At 36.8% G+C, this 15,708-nt stretch overlaps 1 protein-coding gene across 2 annotated transcripts; it reads left to right on the top strand.

Annotated features, from left to right (window-relative positions):
- Positions 1–4,529: 4,529 nt before the first annotated feature.
- Positions 4,530–15,345, top strand: LOC103703348 (protein MEI2-like 2). Of its 2 annotated transcripts, XM_088722182.2 has the most exons (14): positions 4,620–5,004; positions 5,868–5,911; positions 6,006–6,149; positions 6,235–6,671; positions 9,672–9,830; positions 9,911–10,027; positions 10,135–10,286; positions 12,071–12,162; positions 12,275–12,457; positions 12,533–13,244; positions 13,335–13,419; positions 13,500–13,568; positions 13,822–14,001; positions 14,716–15,345. In XM_088722182.2, the coding sequence occupies exons 2-14, from the start codon at positions 5,878–5,880 to the stop codon at positions 14,866–14,868; spliced, it is 2,517 nt and encodes an 838-aa protein (XP_088578308.2). In that variant the 5' UTR covers positions 4,620–5,004; positions 5,868–5,877; the 3' UTR covers positions 14,869–15,345. The 2 variants fall into 2 exon arrangements, with proteins under 2 accessions (XP_008784396.4, XP_088578308.2); XM_008786174.6 differs by having other exon boundaries at positions 4,530–5,004; positions 12,275–13,244.
- Positions 15,346–15,708: the final 363 nt, after the last annotated feature.

The raw sequence follows: 15,708 nt of genomic DNA, 5'->3' as shown, positions 1-15,708 counted from the left end.
TAGCTTTTCGGAATATAAGTTGCTTTGAAAAATATTAGAACCAGCTCCCATTATATTAAATCATTTAAGATAGGATGTTGCTGCAGGGGAGCGTGGAAAAAGGGGTTCCCAACGCTACAGGAACTGAGGAAAACTCAGAACCAAGTGAGCGCTGCAAGAATCACAAGCAACACTCTGCTTTGGAACCAGAAACAGGGCACCAAACAGGGGAATCACGCTGAACTTCAACGTAGTTTTTCATTAAGAATGGCGGCTGCAAACGAACATTAACCAAGAAGAAGAGCACGGCTCCCTAATCCCAACTTAATTCGAAACCAAACATATAACTTCAGCAATAAACAAGGACTCTAAACCGGCTTGATTAAACCCAAATCCAGAAGCAAACTAATATGATTCGACTCTCCTTGAACGTGGGACTGGGATTGATCCAAACACCCCATGGAGAAGAGGCTTCAAATCTTCACGGCTGCAATTTCTTCTCCCTGTTCCCCTGTTCCACGGCCCTGTTCCGTGGAAGGAACCCGTCCTGCATCAGATGTCCTGCATATTTCCATAAAGAAGGAGAGTTAAACCAGTATCTAATGGTATTTGAATCTCCTTCGAGCAAAGCCTATTCCTTTTTAAGGTGAATCACTGCTGATTTTATCCCCGCACAAGCTCCTATCAATTCAGCAAATGGCACGGAACAGTACATAATGGTATTTGAATCTCCTTCAAGCCAAGTCTATTCCTTTTTAAAATGAATCAGTGCTGATTTTATCCCTTCCCAAGCTCCTATCAATTCAGCAGATGGCACAGAACAGGGGTTAAGGCGAACCACAGCTGCTTTTAGTAGTTTGCGTTTAACAGTTTGCTCTTAGCATCTCTGATAATATAGTTTGTTGCAGCTTTTCCTTCTTTGATAGATCCATCAAAATTCACTATAGCAACTCCAAAGGGAGGGGGTAGCCACCTGACAAGAGTTACATTATTTGGTAGTAAGGATAAAGTTTCAGAACTACCCTATTACCTTGGTTGAGTTGCAGAGGCTTGCTGATCTTTAATATAAAAACTATCATCAAGGAAACATAATAACTGGTGCATAATCTGTTGTGGTGTGGTAACAATACCTTCAAAAGTTCTAGCATTTTTGGCTCTTCAAAGTAGCCATAGTGTGTATGCCATTATAGCCTTGATCCTCCTCTCTACCATGGCACTATCTAATGTACTGATTAATGCTGGCAAAGAGTGAAAATCTGGTCTATATTGCATCATTTCTGCTAACATATCTTTGCAAACTGACACCATGCAGATATATGCTCAACATCTTCCTCCTCATCAGAACATTAGTCGCAATTTATATCTTGATGATTGATAACACCCATTTCTAAACAAATATTGCTTACATGGCAGTTTCAATCATAACCATTTCCAACAGAATATGTTAACTTTCATGGGAACTTTTAAATTTCCATATCCATTTAAATGAAGATGTCACACCTGGTGGATTAGGATGAAGTAAATTATGATGAATATCATTTGAAGATATATGAACAGACTCTGTGGTGCTCCAGAATAACTGAACAGTACAAGAACCCTGTGCTATATGGGTATTAGCAATAATGGTCATCATCTCACTTGGGAACACTGTGGCTAGGCAATTATTGTTCCATGTCCTATTAGACTGGATGAAATCAGCTGCCTGCAAAGCTTGCAGATCCACTTCCATATTTAAATAAGTAGACCAAGCATTTAGAGGAATGGTAGAGAACCATGATTCATGCATTCAATTCACCCAAGTTCCATCTGATAATGCCCATTTGAACTGGTATTGCATTTTGGATGCATAAGAAGAGATTTTGCGCCATATATACGAACATTTAGGTGGAACTTGATACTTGTTCCATCTACCTTCAAATTTGTAATTGGAAGTTATTATTTTGGCCCATAAAGACTGAGGTCGTAAAGCCAATTGTGCTGCAAGTTTACACATTACAATCTATTGTCTCTCCTGCAAAGATTGACTACTCAATCCACCATTAGATTTCGGGGAACATATAATGTTTCAGGATATTAAGCGTATCCCTTTTTGATCTACTGAGCGTCCCCATAAAAGTGCTAGAAAATCTTTTTCATGACATTGTATATATTGATATAGATGCCAAGACTAATTGTAGCAAGATTGCTCTCTCCGCAAAGGAGAGAGCCTTCCATTGCCAACCCTCATTTTTTGTTTCTATTTTATCCACCATATAAGCAAAGTTTGCTTATTTCAATCCGGCATCTGATAGAGGAACGTCTAGATAATGCCAAGTATCTTCTTTGAGTGGAGTCCGCATAATTCTTCTGATTTGTTTTGAATGCAATGTCTATTAAAGGGTTGAAACTAATGTTCGATTTAGCTTCATTTACTGCACAGTATATTTCTAAAATAATTTGGACTGTTGCTCTAGCTACTCATAAGCAGTTATCAATGAAGAAAATGAGTAATGGGTGGTCCATTTCTTCCACATCTAAATGCTCGTAATACTTGATTATTGACTACTAACTGTAACAGATTAGGCGATATGTCAGAGCATATAATAAAAAAATTAGGTGATAATGGGCATCATTGTCGTAGGCCCATTGATGGTTGCAACCAGGATGTTTGTGTTCCATTAACCAGTAGAGCAAAGGTAGGTTTGATAATGTATAATTTTACCATTTTATAAATTTTGGATGAAAACTAAAACGGTTTAGAACTGAGAACAAGAATGCCCAATGTACTCTATCAAAAGCCTTTTTAATGTCTATTTTAAGTGCCATTAAGCTTTTTGTTCTAGGGGCTTGCCTTAAGAATGCATTATTCCTTATGCTATAAGTATATTTTCAGAAATTTTATGCCCTTGTACAAATGCCTTATGTGTAGAGTGTATTAAAGATATCATAGGTCTTAAGTCTATTTATTAGAATCTTACATACTATTTTACAAATAGTATTACATGAACAGATTGGTCTAAAATCGGCTACCAATATAGGGTTTTGTGTTTTTTGGAATTAAGGTGATATAAGTTTGTTTCCATAGTTTCCACTTAAATGAGGAAGACTATTAAATGGTGATTGGTCTCTTCTTGCCTCCTGAATACATTTTTTGCACTTAAATAGGGATATTAATAAATGGCGTTTAAGAGACATAGACATCCAAACAACATTTTGCAAAAGCATGTGTGGGCTAACTCGCCATGCAAATGTGAGAGCAAGTGAAAAAACACCGGTTTAAAATTCATTTTTGTTTTTTTACCATATAGCAAACTAACATTGATGTAATCTTTATCATGGTTAAATTTTCATAGCATGTAGATTCAACATATTAAAGTTTACTTAACAAGGTAAAACCAATTGTCACATGGAAAGAAGATAGAAGTTTGGATTTAGAGTTCAAACTCGATCATATTTGATCTCTTTATGGCAAAAGTTAGGAGAAAATTTATATCACTCAGCTATTATTATCATAAGCTATTTCAACTGAAAAATATTGCCGCTCATCATCACAAAAATGCTAAGGAAAAATTTGATACGTGGCCAAATCCATGCTATCAAATCCATCTAAGTTGGACATTCATACTAGGGCGCAAAGCTTGCATCAAAATATATTCAGCATATTTCCGAAGAGAATAAAAAAAACTCCCATATTAATTGCACATACCAAAATAAAACATTTAGCTATCCTCAAGGGCAAAGAACCTTAATTAAGCTTTCAATAAACACAAGTGAGAACCCAAATCTATGTATGTCATGCATCTCACTTTTATGTGTGACATGTGATAAGCTAACCATCTTTATTAAAAAAATTGATGTATTCAACCTCAAGTCAAGTAATTATCATGACGTAGCAGATGCAAATGAATTATGCCTCTCTGCCTAATAAACACCGACTGTATTTGAATTGAAAATCTGAATACAAGTCACGTCGTAAGCACCTTGACTCAAACATCACATATATAAAATCTATCCATATTGTATTATCTATAATAATACATAAATATTTTTTTTAACACGACACGACGAAGTGTAATATGATCAACATACAACTTTAGCTTTCAGCTCAAAAAAATTTGACCCGACACGTTAGAGAATCAAGCCAACCGAGCCAATTTCATGTAATAGGCCCTATTGATTTATCTACCTAGGCCATCTTTACCCACCGGCATCCAATGCCCAACTACCCCCAAGGAGCCACATCATCCTCATCATCTAACAATAATAATAAAAGATAATTCAGTGCTTACGTAGTTATCTTATCCCCAGCCACCTTCGCCTATTTTATAATTGGGAATAGTACTATAGTTGCAAAGAATGCTAATCACCGCAATCAACAGTCAATCAATTAACAGGACTAGAAAACAAAAGGAAAGATTATTCGGTCCCCTTCGTCATGGGAATAGTCAGCGTGGTAATCCGGAGATTCCCTGTTCAACCGCGTCACTGTCGTGTTATTCTAACAACTTTCCAAATTATCCCCGAGGATATTCCCTATTTAATCCCGTCCGCGGCCGAACAGGGAATAGCCTGCAGCGAGCGGAGAACGGAGCACCGAAACAACGCTGTGTCAACGGACGCCAAAAGCGATTCAAATACAGCAAAATCCCGGCGCATGCAATGCCCATCTCTCCCTTCTCTCTCCCAACCCGCTCGCTCTCTTTTTTCTTTCTCTCTGCCCGTCGCTTTCTTCTATTTACCTCGCTCGCCTCCAATCATCGCCCTCTTTTTGCTCTCTTTTTCTGGGGCATTGGGGGGAGGGAGTCGAGTCGAATAATAGAGGAAAGATTGGAGAAAGAGGGCTCTCTGTCTCTGATTTCTCTCGCGAATTGGGGGAATAGGGATCGTCTTTGGGAATTGGAGTTCGTGCGGCGGCTTTGAGGCGGGGGCGTAGTCTCGGAGTTTGATTTTCGGGAAATCTAGGGTTTGAATTGAAGAGTCGCACTCTAGGGTTTTGGTTTCGGTGAGTTCGGGGTTCTTTGGCTCAGTTCTGAGTTGTTGTGCTCGGTAAGGGACTATTGCTTCTTGGTTTTGATTTTTTTTGGTGTTTATTTGGGATTTGACATGCGATACGTTTGTAGGAAAGGAGGTTTTTTTTGGACTTGATCGTATGTGTTTGATGTGATTTGTTAAAAAGTTTTGGACTTGGAGTGTGTGATTTGATTTTGCTTTAAATTCCTTCGTTGGTGCTTATATTTTTCTGATCAGTCATACCAAGGAGCAGTTTTTGTTGTTAGATGCTCAAAATTACTTGGTCTTTAGTGGTTTTGTGTGGACTTGTATTTGATAAATTCGCGGTTTTGGGAGAGCTGTTGTGACTTACATTGCTCTTTCTGAGATTTTTTATATTTAATCGGAGAAAAATCGGAGGTTTTGATAAAATTCCGTTGTTTTTCTCTTTGTTGTATGATAAATTAGTGGCTTCTTGGACGGATTGAAGGTATTGTCAGCCAGCACTCTCATACCTGATGGATATTATTAGTAACAGAGTTAGTGCTCTTGCTGTTATTTCTGGCTGTCTGCTTTCGTAATATTAGAGTTCAATTTGGGTCATCTGATCTTTGGAATCGGGGGAAAGCTATTCTGTGCGTTTAACGTGCGGAATCTGGCATGTTTGAATCGATAAGTTGTTTTCCAATCAGATTATTCGATTTTTACTCCAATATATACTGTGTAGATGTATATTTTTTATGTGCTGTTTTTATTCTTAAGAAAGGATCCAATAAACTTACAATAGAATTTAAAAAAAGTACCTTGAATGATTACATAGTTGTTGTGATATGGTAATATTGGTAAAATAGTAGCAACTTGAAACTTACATCTCTCTCCAGCTCTACCTCAACTATCTATCTTCTTTTGCCAACATACAGAGTAGATGCCATGGATCAGTCGTGGGGTGGTTTAAAACCATCAGGTAGATTAGTACAAAAGTTATCGTGTTTCTCAGTCATGGAAAGAGAAATTCATTTAATCTAAATTGAAATTTTATGTTCGATTACATCCCACAGGACCTTCAAATATCCCTCCAGTGAAGACTATGCAGAAGGTCAGAAGCAGTGCCTGGGGAATTCCATCTGGATCTAATGCATATCATGGATCAAGTGATGCAAGCCTTTTCTCAAGCTCCTTACCTGTTCTTCCACACGAGAAATGTATGCAGCTGTTTATTTGTGACATTGTTGAGTACCGACCACTTTATATTGATTAATTTTTTGCATGCTTTGTGTTGCTATTCAGTGATAGATGAGGTTCCTTCTGAAATAAATAATCTGAGTAAAAAGATTGATGGTAAGGATTCTGTCGATGATATTGACCTCCAAGGGATTGGGAGTCTGTTACCTGATGATGAAGAGGAGCTTTTAGCTGGAATTATGGATGATTTTGACCTTAGGGGGTTGCCTAGTCATATGGATGAGTTAGAAGAGTACGATCTTTTCGGCAGTGGAGGGGGTATAGAATTGGATTCTGATCCTACAGAGAGTCTCACAATTGGGATGGCAAAGGCAAGTATTGCTGATGGCTATACTGGTAATGGGGTTAATCAGTACAGCCTTCCAAATGGTGTTGGAACTATTGCTGGGGAACATCCATATGGAGAGCATCCTTCTAGAACTTTATTTGTGCGGAACATTAATAGTAATGTTGAAGATTCAGAATTGCGGTCTTTGTTTGAGGTAAATTACGTGTGACATGGTTCTTTTTTCATGTTGCTCCAGTTTCCCTGTTGCTTCATGCAGTATTTCATTTCATTTTTGGTAATTTTGTATTCCAGTGGATCTGCTTCACCAATCTCATTTATTCTCTTTATATTGTCTGTTTTCTCCTATTGGTCTGTGTGGTATTTCAAAATTGGGAATGTCTTTGGCTCTTTGTGAGTGACTCTTCAGCCAAAGAGTCATGTACCCAATCTCCACCTATTTGTGATTGGTGTATAGATTTCCATGTTAATATACAGGTAATATTTGAAGTTTGCACAATATTCAGCATTATAAGAATGTATATTTTCATATTAAAAATCTGGTCTTTGTATTGATTACTTACTTCCCCGCAATGAAAACTTTTTTACTATTATATATTTTATAACTACATATTGGAGCAATATAAAGCTTTGCTTTGAATTTGTATATACATTTCTCTTTGTGTAATATTCAGATTTATAAGAAAGTTTATTTTTGCATTATGAAAATCTGGTCTTTCTGTAGATTACTTTTCATACGATGAAAAGTTGAAAACTGTTTTACTATTACAGTTTTTATAAGTACATGTTGGAGCAGTATAAAGTTTTGCTCTATATTTGTATATGCATTTAACATTTGCTCTTAAGCATCTATCCTCGGGGCAATAAACCATCTTTTAAGAAATAATACTAATCATATTAGCAATATGATAGGCAACTCTCCTATTTGTTTCTGCTGTTATTATTTTTGCCGAGGATAAGGAATCCACTTAACCAATGTGATGTTAAGCTTATTTCATCTCTCTGTTTTGTATTTGTCATGGTGCCTTCTGTTACTAGACAAAAGATGCCCTATTTCATGTTGTATGACCATTGTGTAGTTGGGAAGCTGTAAAGGATGCCTGCATGCTTAAAAGGTGCTGTTGTACTTGATAACCGCTCTTAAAAAAATATATAAATTGGGTTATGGATTGTCTTCTGAGTTAGAGGCTGCTTGGAGTGTCATTTTTTCCCCTTGCTTCTGTAAGATTGCCAAGCTTTGCTGAACCGATCATAGATGATTATATATATGTTAATTGAGGACCAAACGATTTGGTGTTTTGATATAATTTTCTTTTGTGGATGAGATACATTGTTTATCATGAGAATTGTGCCATTTTTTTAGTGTCCAGGCTTTTGACTCAGCGATAACATGAGCTAATATTGCTGACGTGATCCTTAGTATTAGTGTGACTGTTTTGGTTATAAATAGAAATAAAACTATTGATGTTGATGTTGTTGCTCATTGTTCCTTGATTGAAGAATAAGGTGTCAACCTATATGCCCCATTGCTGTGAAGCATGGCTGATATAAAACTTTATCTTTTTGTCACTGAATATGCTATGATTGGACACATGTATTCACATATACTATGTATGTATATGCTTGTGTGCTCGTGTGAATATATGTACGAGGCTATTAACTTTCTGCCAGCTTCTCTATAGCTTGCTTTATGTATAAGACAAGGTTAAGAAAAACTGATTTATCTTAGATTTGGATGGTTGGATTTGATGAAATGTTAAATTTACATTTTGAGATTGTTGCTGCTATTGTTTGTTTTCAGCTTATTTTTCTGATGCTACTAGTAATGTAACCACTCACAGAACACAGAAAAGGTTTTGAATCCTTTTTTTTATTTATTGATATGCCACTTTGTAAAAGGTCATAGTCACACATTTCATTCAGGAGAAACCAGATAGACTCTTGGAGATGGTCTTACATTTTTCCTGCTTAGCTAATGCTGGATAGCATGGGAAACCCTTGACTGATTGAACTATAGGATTTAGGATGCCTAAAGGACTAATTCCAGGAACTTAGTAAAGGAAATTTTTGGATGTTATGTTAGAGTTATGTTTTGTTGGTTTTAACATTTCATTTTTTTGGCACTAGGATGTGTTTTGACTGTTTTAGACATCATCTTCTGTTCAAAACTTGCAACTGTGCATGACAAAAATTTATCAGGCATCTCTTTAAGACACGTTTGAACATCGAGCTATATTTTCAGGTCTGGTTGTTGAGTAATAAGTATCTCTTCTGTCTATTAACTTGTATAAACTGTAACTTGTTTGTGCATGCTATACTTTAGAATTTTCTGGGAAAACAATATGAAAGTGTATATTCTTTACCAATTACTAGTTTCTTCATATGACAGTGTTTCCATAATATGGATAAAAACAATTGATAGGGACTGATACACAATACGCTATGCATCACATGATAAACTCTGATTTTCTTGGGTCAATAGTTTACCAGGGTATGCATGATTTTCCATATCCAATTGTTGCTGCTGCTTCATTTTGTTTCTTGATTGTTTACCTGTATAAAGTTTCTTGATTGCATAATCGTCATATTTGATTTTTCGGACTTGGTTGAAATTGAATAGTCACAATTCTTGTTTGATTGTTTAAAACATGTCTTCTTTCGACTAGGAGCCTGGTACACCCAAAACTCCTACTATAATTTGGTGTGCCCTTGGTGTGTCCTTTGTAGTACCATGTATTTTTTTTTGTGCTGGTACGTGCCCAGAACAGGTCAGCAATGGTAAATTGTGCTTGGGCATGACATCAAATACTTAGGCCCTCATTTAGTATATTGTAACCACTAGTAAATGTTTGTTGAAAGTAGAATACTGGTCTAATCAATAAAGCAAGTGGAACAAAACTACTGCTACTCTCTAATTATCGTTTTATTTTTCAGAATTTTGCTCATATGGATGAAGGTATGCAATTATGGTTGTTTTCCCTGGGTGACTATTAGTAGAGAACTGTTATCTTTGACATCGAGTTAGTATCTGCATTCATCTATCATGTCAATCATGAATCTTATGTTCTTGGTTTGATCCAGTTAGTTTTGCTTCTTGTAGGGTGTTCTTCTAAATTGTAAACTTTGCTCTTGCCCTTTCTGTTTGTTGTGTAAATTCTTGTAGAATGATTTTTCTATACATTCTTTATTTTGTTAGCAATTTGGGGACATCCGGAGTCTTTACACTGCATGCAAGCACAGGGGATTTGTGATGATATCTTACTATGATATCCGATCTGCTCGAACTGCCATGCGTGCATTACAAAACAAACCCTTACGACGGAGAAAGCTTGATATTCATTTTTCAATTCCCAAGGTCTGATAGAAGATATCTTCTCATTTGATTACACTTATGCTTTAACCTATCTCACTTCTGATAGATATTTTTGCTACCAGGATAATCCATCAGACAAAGATATGAACCAAGGAACTCTTGTAATTTTTAATTTGGATCCATCAGTTTCAAATGATGGCCTTCGTGAAATATTCGGGGCTTATGGGGAAGTAAAAGAGGTTGGAAGTTTGTTTTTTCAACCCCATCTCTTTCTCTCTCTCTCTCACTCACTCTGGCTTCATATCTGTTCGTGTGACATGTTGCAAATTCTTGTTGCATAAAGCAGATAAGAGAGACTCCACACAAGCGGCACCATAAATTTATTGAGTTCTATGATGTCAGAGCGGCAGAAGCTGCCCTTCGGGCATTGAACAAGAGTGACATAGCTGGCAAACGAATAAAGCTGGAACCTAGCCGTCCTGGTGGAGCTCGTAGAAAGTATGTTTGCCAATTTGGTTTCTGCATCTGCACTTAGTTTGTATTACATGGTTCTGGTTATTCTTTTTTTTATTATTATTTTTATCACGTAGTTCTATCTAAGTTTTTTTTTTTTTTGGGTTAGTCTGAGAGTTACATTATTTACTCAAGAATTCAAATATTTTATGATTGTTTGTTGATCAAAGGATGATCAAATCAGACTATCTTTGTTTTCACTTCTGTTCTCTTTTCCACCTGTAACAGGGCAAAGAAACTTTTCTAACTGAAATATTGGTGCTGGTTGGTTGCATGTGAGTTTTACTAAAATGTATATCCACAAAACACGATTATCTGTAAAACAGATTTTATGGAAAAAAGATAGAAACCTGTTTTTCATAAAATTCACTTTTCAGGTTTTATGACTTGTCAATTTTGCCAAAACAAGTTTTGCAGAAACGATCAAACAACTATTTGGTAAAACTCATTCATTTTGAGCTTTTCATTTACCCATTTTTATAAACCTTGTTAACTAAACAGCCCTATTGTTTCTTTCAAGATGTATGTTACTCTATCCTGAGTCTGACACAATAAGTTGTAGATTCCTGCAAAATTACATTAGTGCATTCCTGTTCCTGTTATTCAAGAACTGTGGTCAATGATTCTGGGTTTACTACTTCTGTGTCTTCTGAGACTGAGAAATGTTCTTAATGAAATCATGGTTGTTTGTTGCATGAAGGGAGTGTTACTAGTAATGAAGTCCAAGTGTTGCTATTTTTTTGCTCTTGAGAAAGTTTTGCAACCTATATGAGAACTCAGCCTTGCACATTGTTTTAGTTAAAGTTGATTCTTTAATTTACTATCTGTTGTCTGAGATTTTCTACCAAATTATGGTGGTACAAGCCACGTGAGGGCTGGGCCTGTTTTTACTGTCATAACTTGGCATGGTATAATTATGCCCTTTATTTGACATTTCATTTTATAATCTGTTTTTTTTTTCTTGAATCCTACAATTTTACTTACCAAAAAAGTCCTACATGTTTTAGTATATTATTAATAGGATCCCACTTTGAAAATGATGATACATGGGGATCTGGAAATCTTAATTATGCTAGAAGAAATTTGAGACCTTACAAAGTGGTCTGGATGAGGGGCATGTGTATAGCTCTTAGGATGTGTAGGTTTATAAGGTCAAGCATGTAACAAATGCTTGTGAAGGGAATCTCTACCTGAAGCCAATGAGCGCCTCTTGTGGGCCTGCTGACCTGTTATGTTCAACCAATTTGTGTGCCTTTCATAAGACCAAACTGGAAAGGATTATGGGGTTTAAATTTTCTGTTGATCATAGGCTTGCAATTGGTTGGAAGGATGCTTATTCAATTATTACATTTTGAAGTTTTCACCTTTCATTATTTCTTCAAAATAAATTTCTCTGAGTTGATTGCTTCTAGTGGAATCAGTCAGTCCAGATTTGTTTCTTATTGGGGATTTTTTCATACTGATTTCTGGTTCTTGATCACTCATTCTTTCCTATTCCTAAAAAGTACTGTGTAAAGCTGTGTGTGTGAATGCACATTTGCATGCCTGTCAATGTTACACGGGTTGCACATTCTTGTAACGCAGATAAAAATATGCAGATGGGAAATTATGTGTTACATGATATAAATGGTGTAAACGGCATGTCGGTTTTGGCTATGATATATGGAAGACATGTTTACTGCTTGTGTCATGAGCTATGCTTTAATTTTTAATCCCTCTTAAAGTAATTTGTGGTGAAAATCCTAAAAAAATTTACTTCCTGAATTCAGCTTGATGCAGCAATTGACTCATGAATTGGAACAAGATGAAACCAGAGTTTACAGGCATCATTTGGGATCACCTATAACCAACTCTCCTCCAGGTACATTTAATGCTCTTAGTCTTTGTTGAGGCCCATGCACCTGTCATGGCCATTATGTTGCTTTAATTTTGCCTCTTTTCACGAGCTGAGTTGGATGCCTCTTTGATGACAGGTTCATGGGCTCAATATGGCAGTCCAAGTGATAACAATCCACTTCAAGCTCTCAGCAAATCCCCAGCTGGGGGATCAATGAGCCCTATGGGTGGGAACCATTTGCCTGGATCAGCTTCTGTACTAACTCCTGTGATGTCAAACTCTATGAAAATTGCACCAATTGGGAAAGACCAAAACAGGGGTAACCATGTAGAGCCGGTCTCTAATAGCAACTCATCACATGGTGTTGCATCTCAACATTCTCATTCCTTTCCAGGGCATAATAATGGAATTGTGAGCTCAAGTCCAGGAACTCTATCTTCTTTTGGTCTTTCAGCTTCAAATGCATCTGGGATTGGAACATTGAGTGGACCCCAGTTTCTCTGGGGTAGTCCAACTCCTTATTCAGAGCATTCCCAATCATCTGCTTGGCAGTCACCATCTATCGGACACTCATTCGCTTCCAATGGCCATGCACGAGGGCAGGGATTTCTTTATTCAAATCACCATGGTTCTTTCGTTGGGCCATCACACTCTCACCATCACCATCATGTGGGGTCAGCTCCCTCTGGTCTTCCTTTTGAAAGGCACTTTGGTTTTGTTCCTGAGTCACAGGATACATCTTTCATGAGCCAGGTCGCATATGGAAATATGGCTATTGGTCGAAATGATGGAAGCTTAATGATGAATATGAGTGCTCGGGCCTCTATGAATCCTGGGATTGCTTTATCTGGAAATATATCTGGTAATAGTTCACCTAATTTCAGAATGATTTCCTCACAGAGACTGGGCCATACATTCTTTGGGAATGCTCCTTATCCTGGACCAGGTTCTGCTAGCATTGAGGGTCTGCTTGAGCGGGGTCGCAGTCGCCGAGTTGACAACAGTGGGAGTCAAGTAGATATCAAGCAGTATCAGCTTGACTTGGAAAAAATTGTCAGTGGGGAAGATATCCGAACAACACTAATGATAAAAAACATCCCAAATAAGTAATCAAATTGATGTTATAGTGAACTTATGCTGATGAGAGATTTTCCTTGTTTTAGTGGAGATACTGATGTGTGCTAATTGCTTTCCAGGTACACCTCCAAGATGTTGTTAGCAACCATAGATGAAAGTCATAAGGGTACCTATGACTTCCTCTACTTGCCAATTGATTTTAAGGTAATTTCAGTGAATTTGCAAAAGATACTGTGACCATGCCTTCTTGAGCTGAATTTGATGTTGACCTTCCAAATGTGCAGAACAAATGCAATGTTGGTTATGCATTTATAAACATGGTGTCTCCTTCTCATATCATCTCGTTTTATCAGGTGTTACCTCCACTCCTATGATTGCTTTTGACATTATAGTCATCAAGCCTTTTGAAATGATGACAGTATATGCTTGAACCCTATATTTGACAAACAAGAAGTCATGTCTAAGCAATCTAAACCTCAAACAAGGCATAGTATTTCTGCTGTACTGAATTTAGCTTCTTAACATTTGGAAGTATAAACTAGAATTAACTCATAAAAACTTGTGAAATTGAAAAACACTGTGCTAAGCTTTTTGATTCATGTACAGGCATTTAATGGGAAAAAATGGGAAAAGTTTAACAGTGAAAAGGTTGCCTCATTGGCATACGCTAGAATTCAGGGCAAAGCAGCACTTGTTGCCCACTTCCAGAACTCAAGCTTGATGAATGAGGACAAGCGTTGCCGCCCTATTGTTTTCCATTCTGAGGGGCCTGAAGCTAGTGATCAGGTAAAATGAATAAGTCTTTTTTTTTTTTTTTGAAATTCATAACATAGAATGATGTACAGGTATCTAAAATACGACCAGAATGCTGGACGTACATGTTGAATTCCTTAAATTTAGTATGTGAAGGTTTAATATGACCATGCTGGAACTGATAGAACTATTAACTATGATGTTTTGCTTATGCCATTGCCATCCACCAAGACCTTCCGCATTGCTTCGAATGTCCAGGCTACAAAGTACTTGTTATTTATCTTTTTTCAAATATGCAGGTTTTCTTTTTTTTTCATAACCAACATATGTCATTGACTGCATCAGTTGGCATTGAATGCTTAGATTTTCCATAACATTTGCTCTATGAATGCTGTCTTTGATGGATTAAAATTTAAGGGAAGATCAACTCCTCCATAGTCTATCCTTGCAAGTTTTGTATTACTTTGTATATAAACTTATGAACTCTAACTTCTTAGTCATCTTATTTGATGTGAGATTTGACCGTGGAATATTACATGAAATGATATGTATTATTTTTGCTCAAATTTTTTTATGCTAGGTAACATTTGTTATATGATATAATGACTGGTCTTTTTATACATGAGGATACAGCACTTAAAGTACAGTCTCATATCCTCTGTATTTATTATTCAAATCATGTGAATTTCTTGCTTTCATTTCTAGTATTTGCGAGATAAATGCACTGAAATGCAATGGGTTTTTCAGGAAGCATTTCCATTAAATGGTATGAACATTCGTGTGCGGCCTCAAGATGGGACTGTTTCAGGAGGCGACCTGGCAGGAAGTCCGACAGAGAATAATAATCCAAGTGAGAAACCAGAGGAGAACACCCTACCTGAAAATGGACCGAAAGTGTAGTGTTTACAGCAAACAGGTGGTTGTGAATGCTGACTGTTCTATAGGTATTCAAGTGTACAAAACCGTGAGAGGGAAATTGGAGGTGCAATTGTCTGATTGGGTGCATCCACTTTTTAGGTGATGGATGTGCTATTGCATATATCAAATTGTCAATGAAGGATAGGTTTCATGGTGTTCCTTTTTTTTTGTATAGATAGAAATTGATATCCAAGGGTCGTGCACAAGAAAGTAAGGTAATGTTGTATAGGTGATATTTTTGGTTGGTCCTTGAGCAACCAACCACATTGCTCGTAACCGAGCATGGTTGCAGTCATTTTCTTTTGGTTCTCTTATTCCTATCTTTAGTTTTTCTGGTACTTTGTTTATTTCGTAATTAGTATAGTTTTGAATTGTATAAAGGAACATAACTTGCCCAGTCAATCTTATTTTTAGTTCTTTTATGGGTTGCAGTAATGAAACTGTATAGTTTTGGGTACTGAACTCAAGCGTCTCTCTCTTGCTGACCATTTCGTGTCCCTATATGATATATATTGGTGATGAATATCTGTAGCATGAGAACGTATTCCTCCTATCCTTGCTAACAGGTTTTCACTGCTTGGTGTTCAACAATAGGAAAATCAAAGGACACAAATTGATCATTCTTGCCTGTTTTCTTCTAATTTATTAGAAAATATCAAACTCCTAGATATTGTAGCTAATTCAGATTAATGGCTGCTAATACATATGGTCGTTTATCCTTAATGTGCTCGGGTCCCTAATATGGATTGCTTTTCAGCATAGTTTTGGCATTATTGCAAATTCTGTGCTCAGATCAATGGCTTGTTTATCTTATGTCAGGTT

Source organism: Phoenix dactylifera, chromosome 5 (assembly GCF_051530095.1).
Source record: "Phoenix dactylifera cultivar Ajwa chromosome 5, Ajwa_hap1_PhDact_Kaust_v1.1, whole genome shotgun sequence".
NCBI lineage: Eukaryota > Viridiplantae > Streptophyta > Magnoliopsida > Arecales > Arecaceae > Phoenix > Phoenix dactylifera.
The sequence above is the reverse complement of the archived record's forward strand: the minus strand, read 5'-3'. Positions and strand labels throughout refer to the sequence as shown.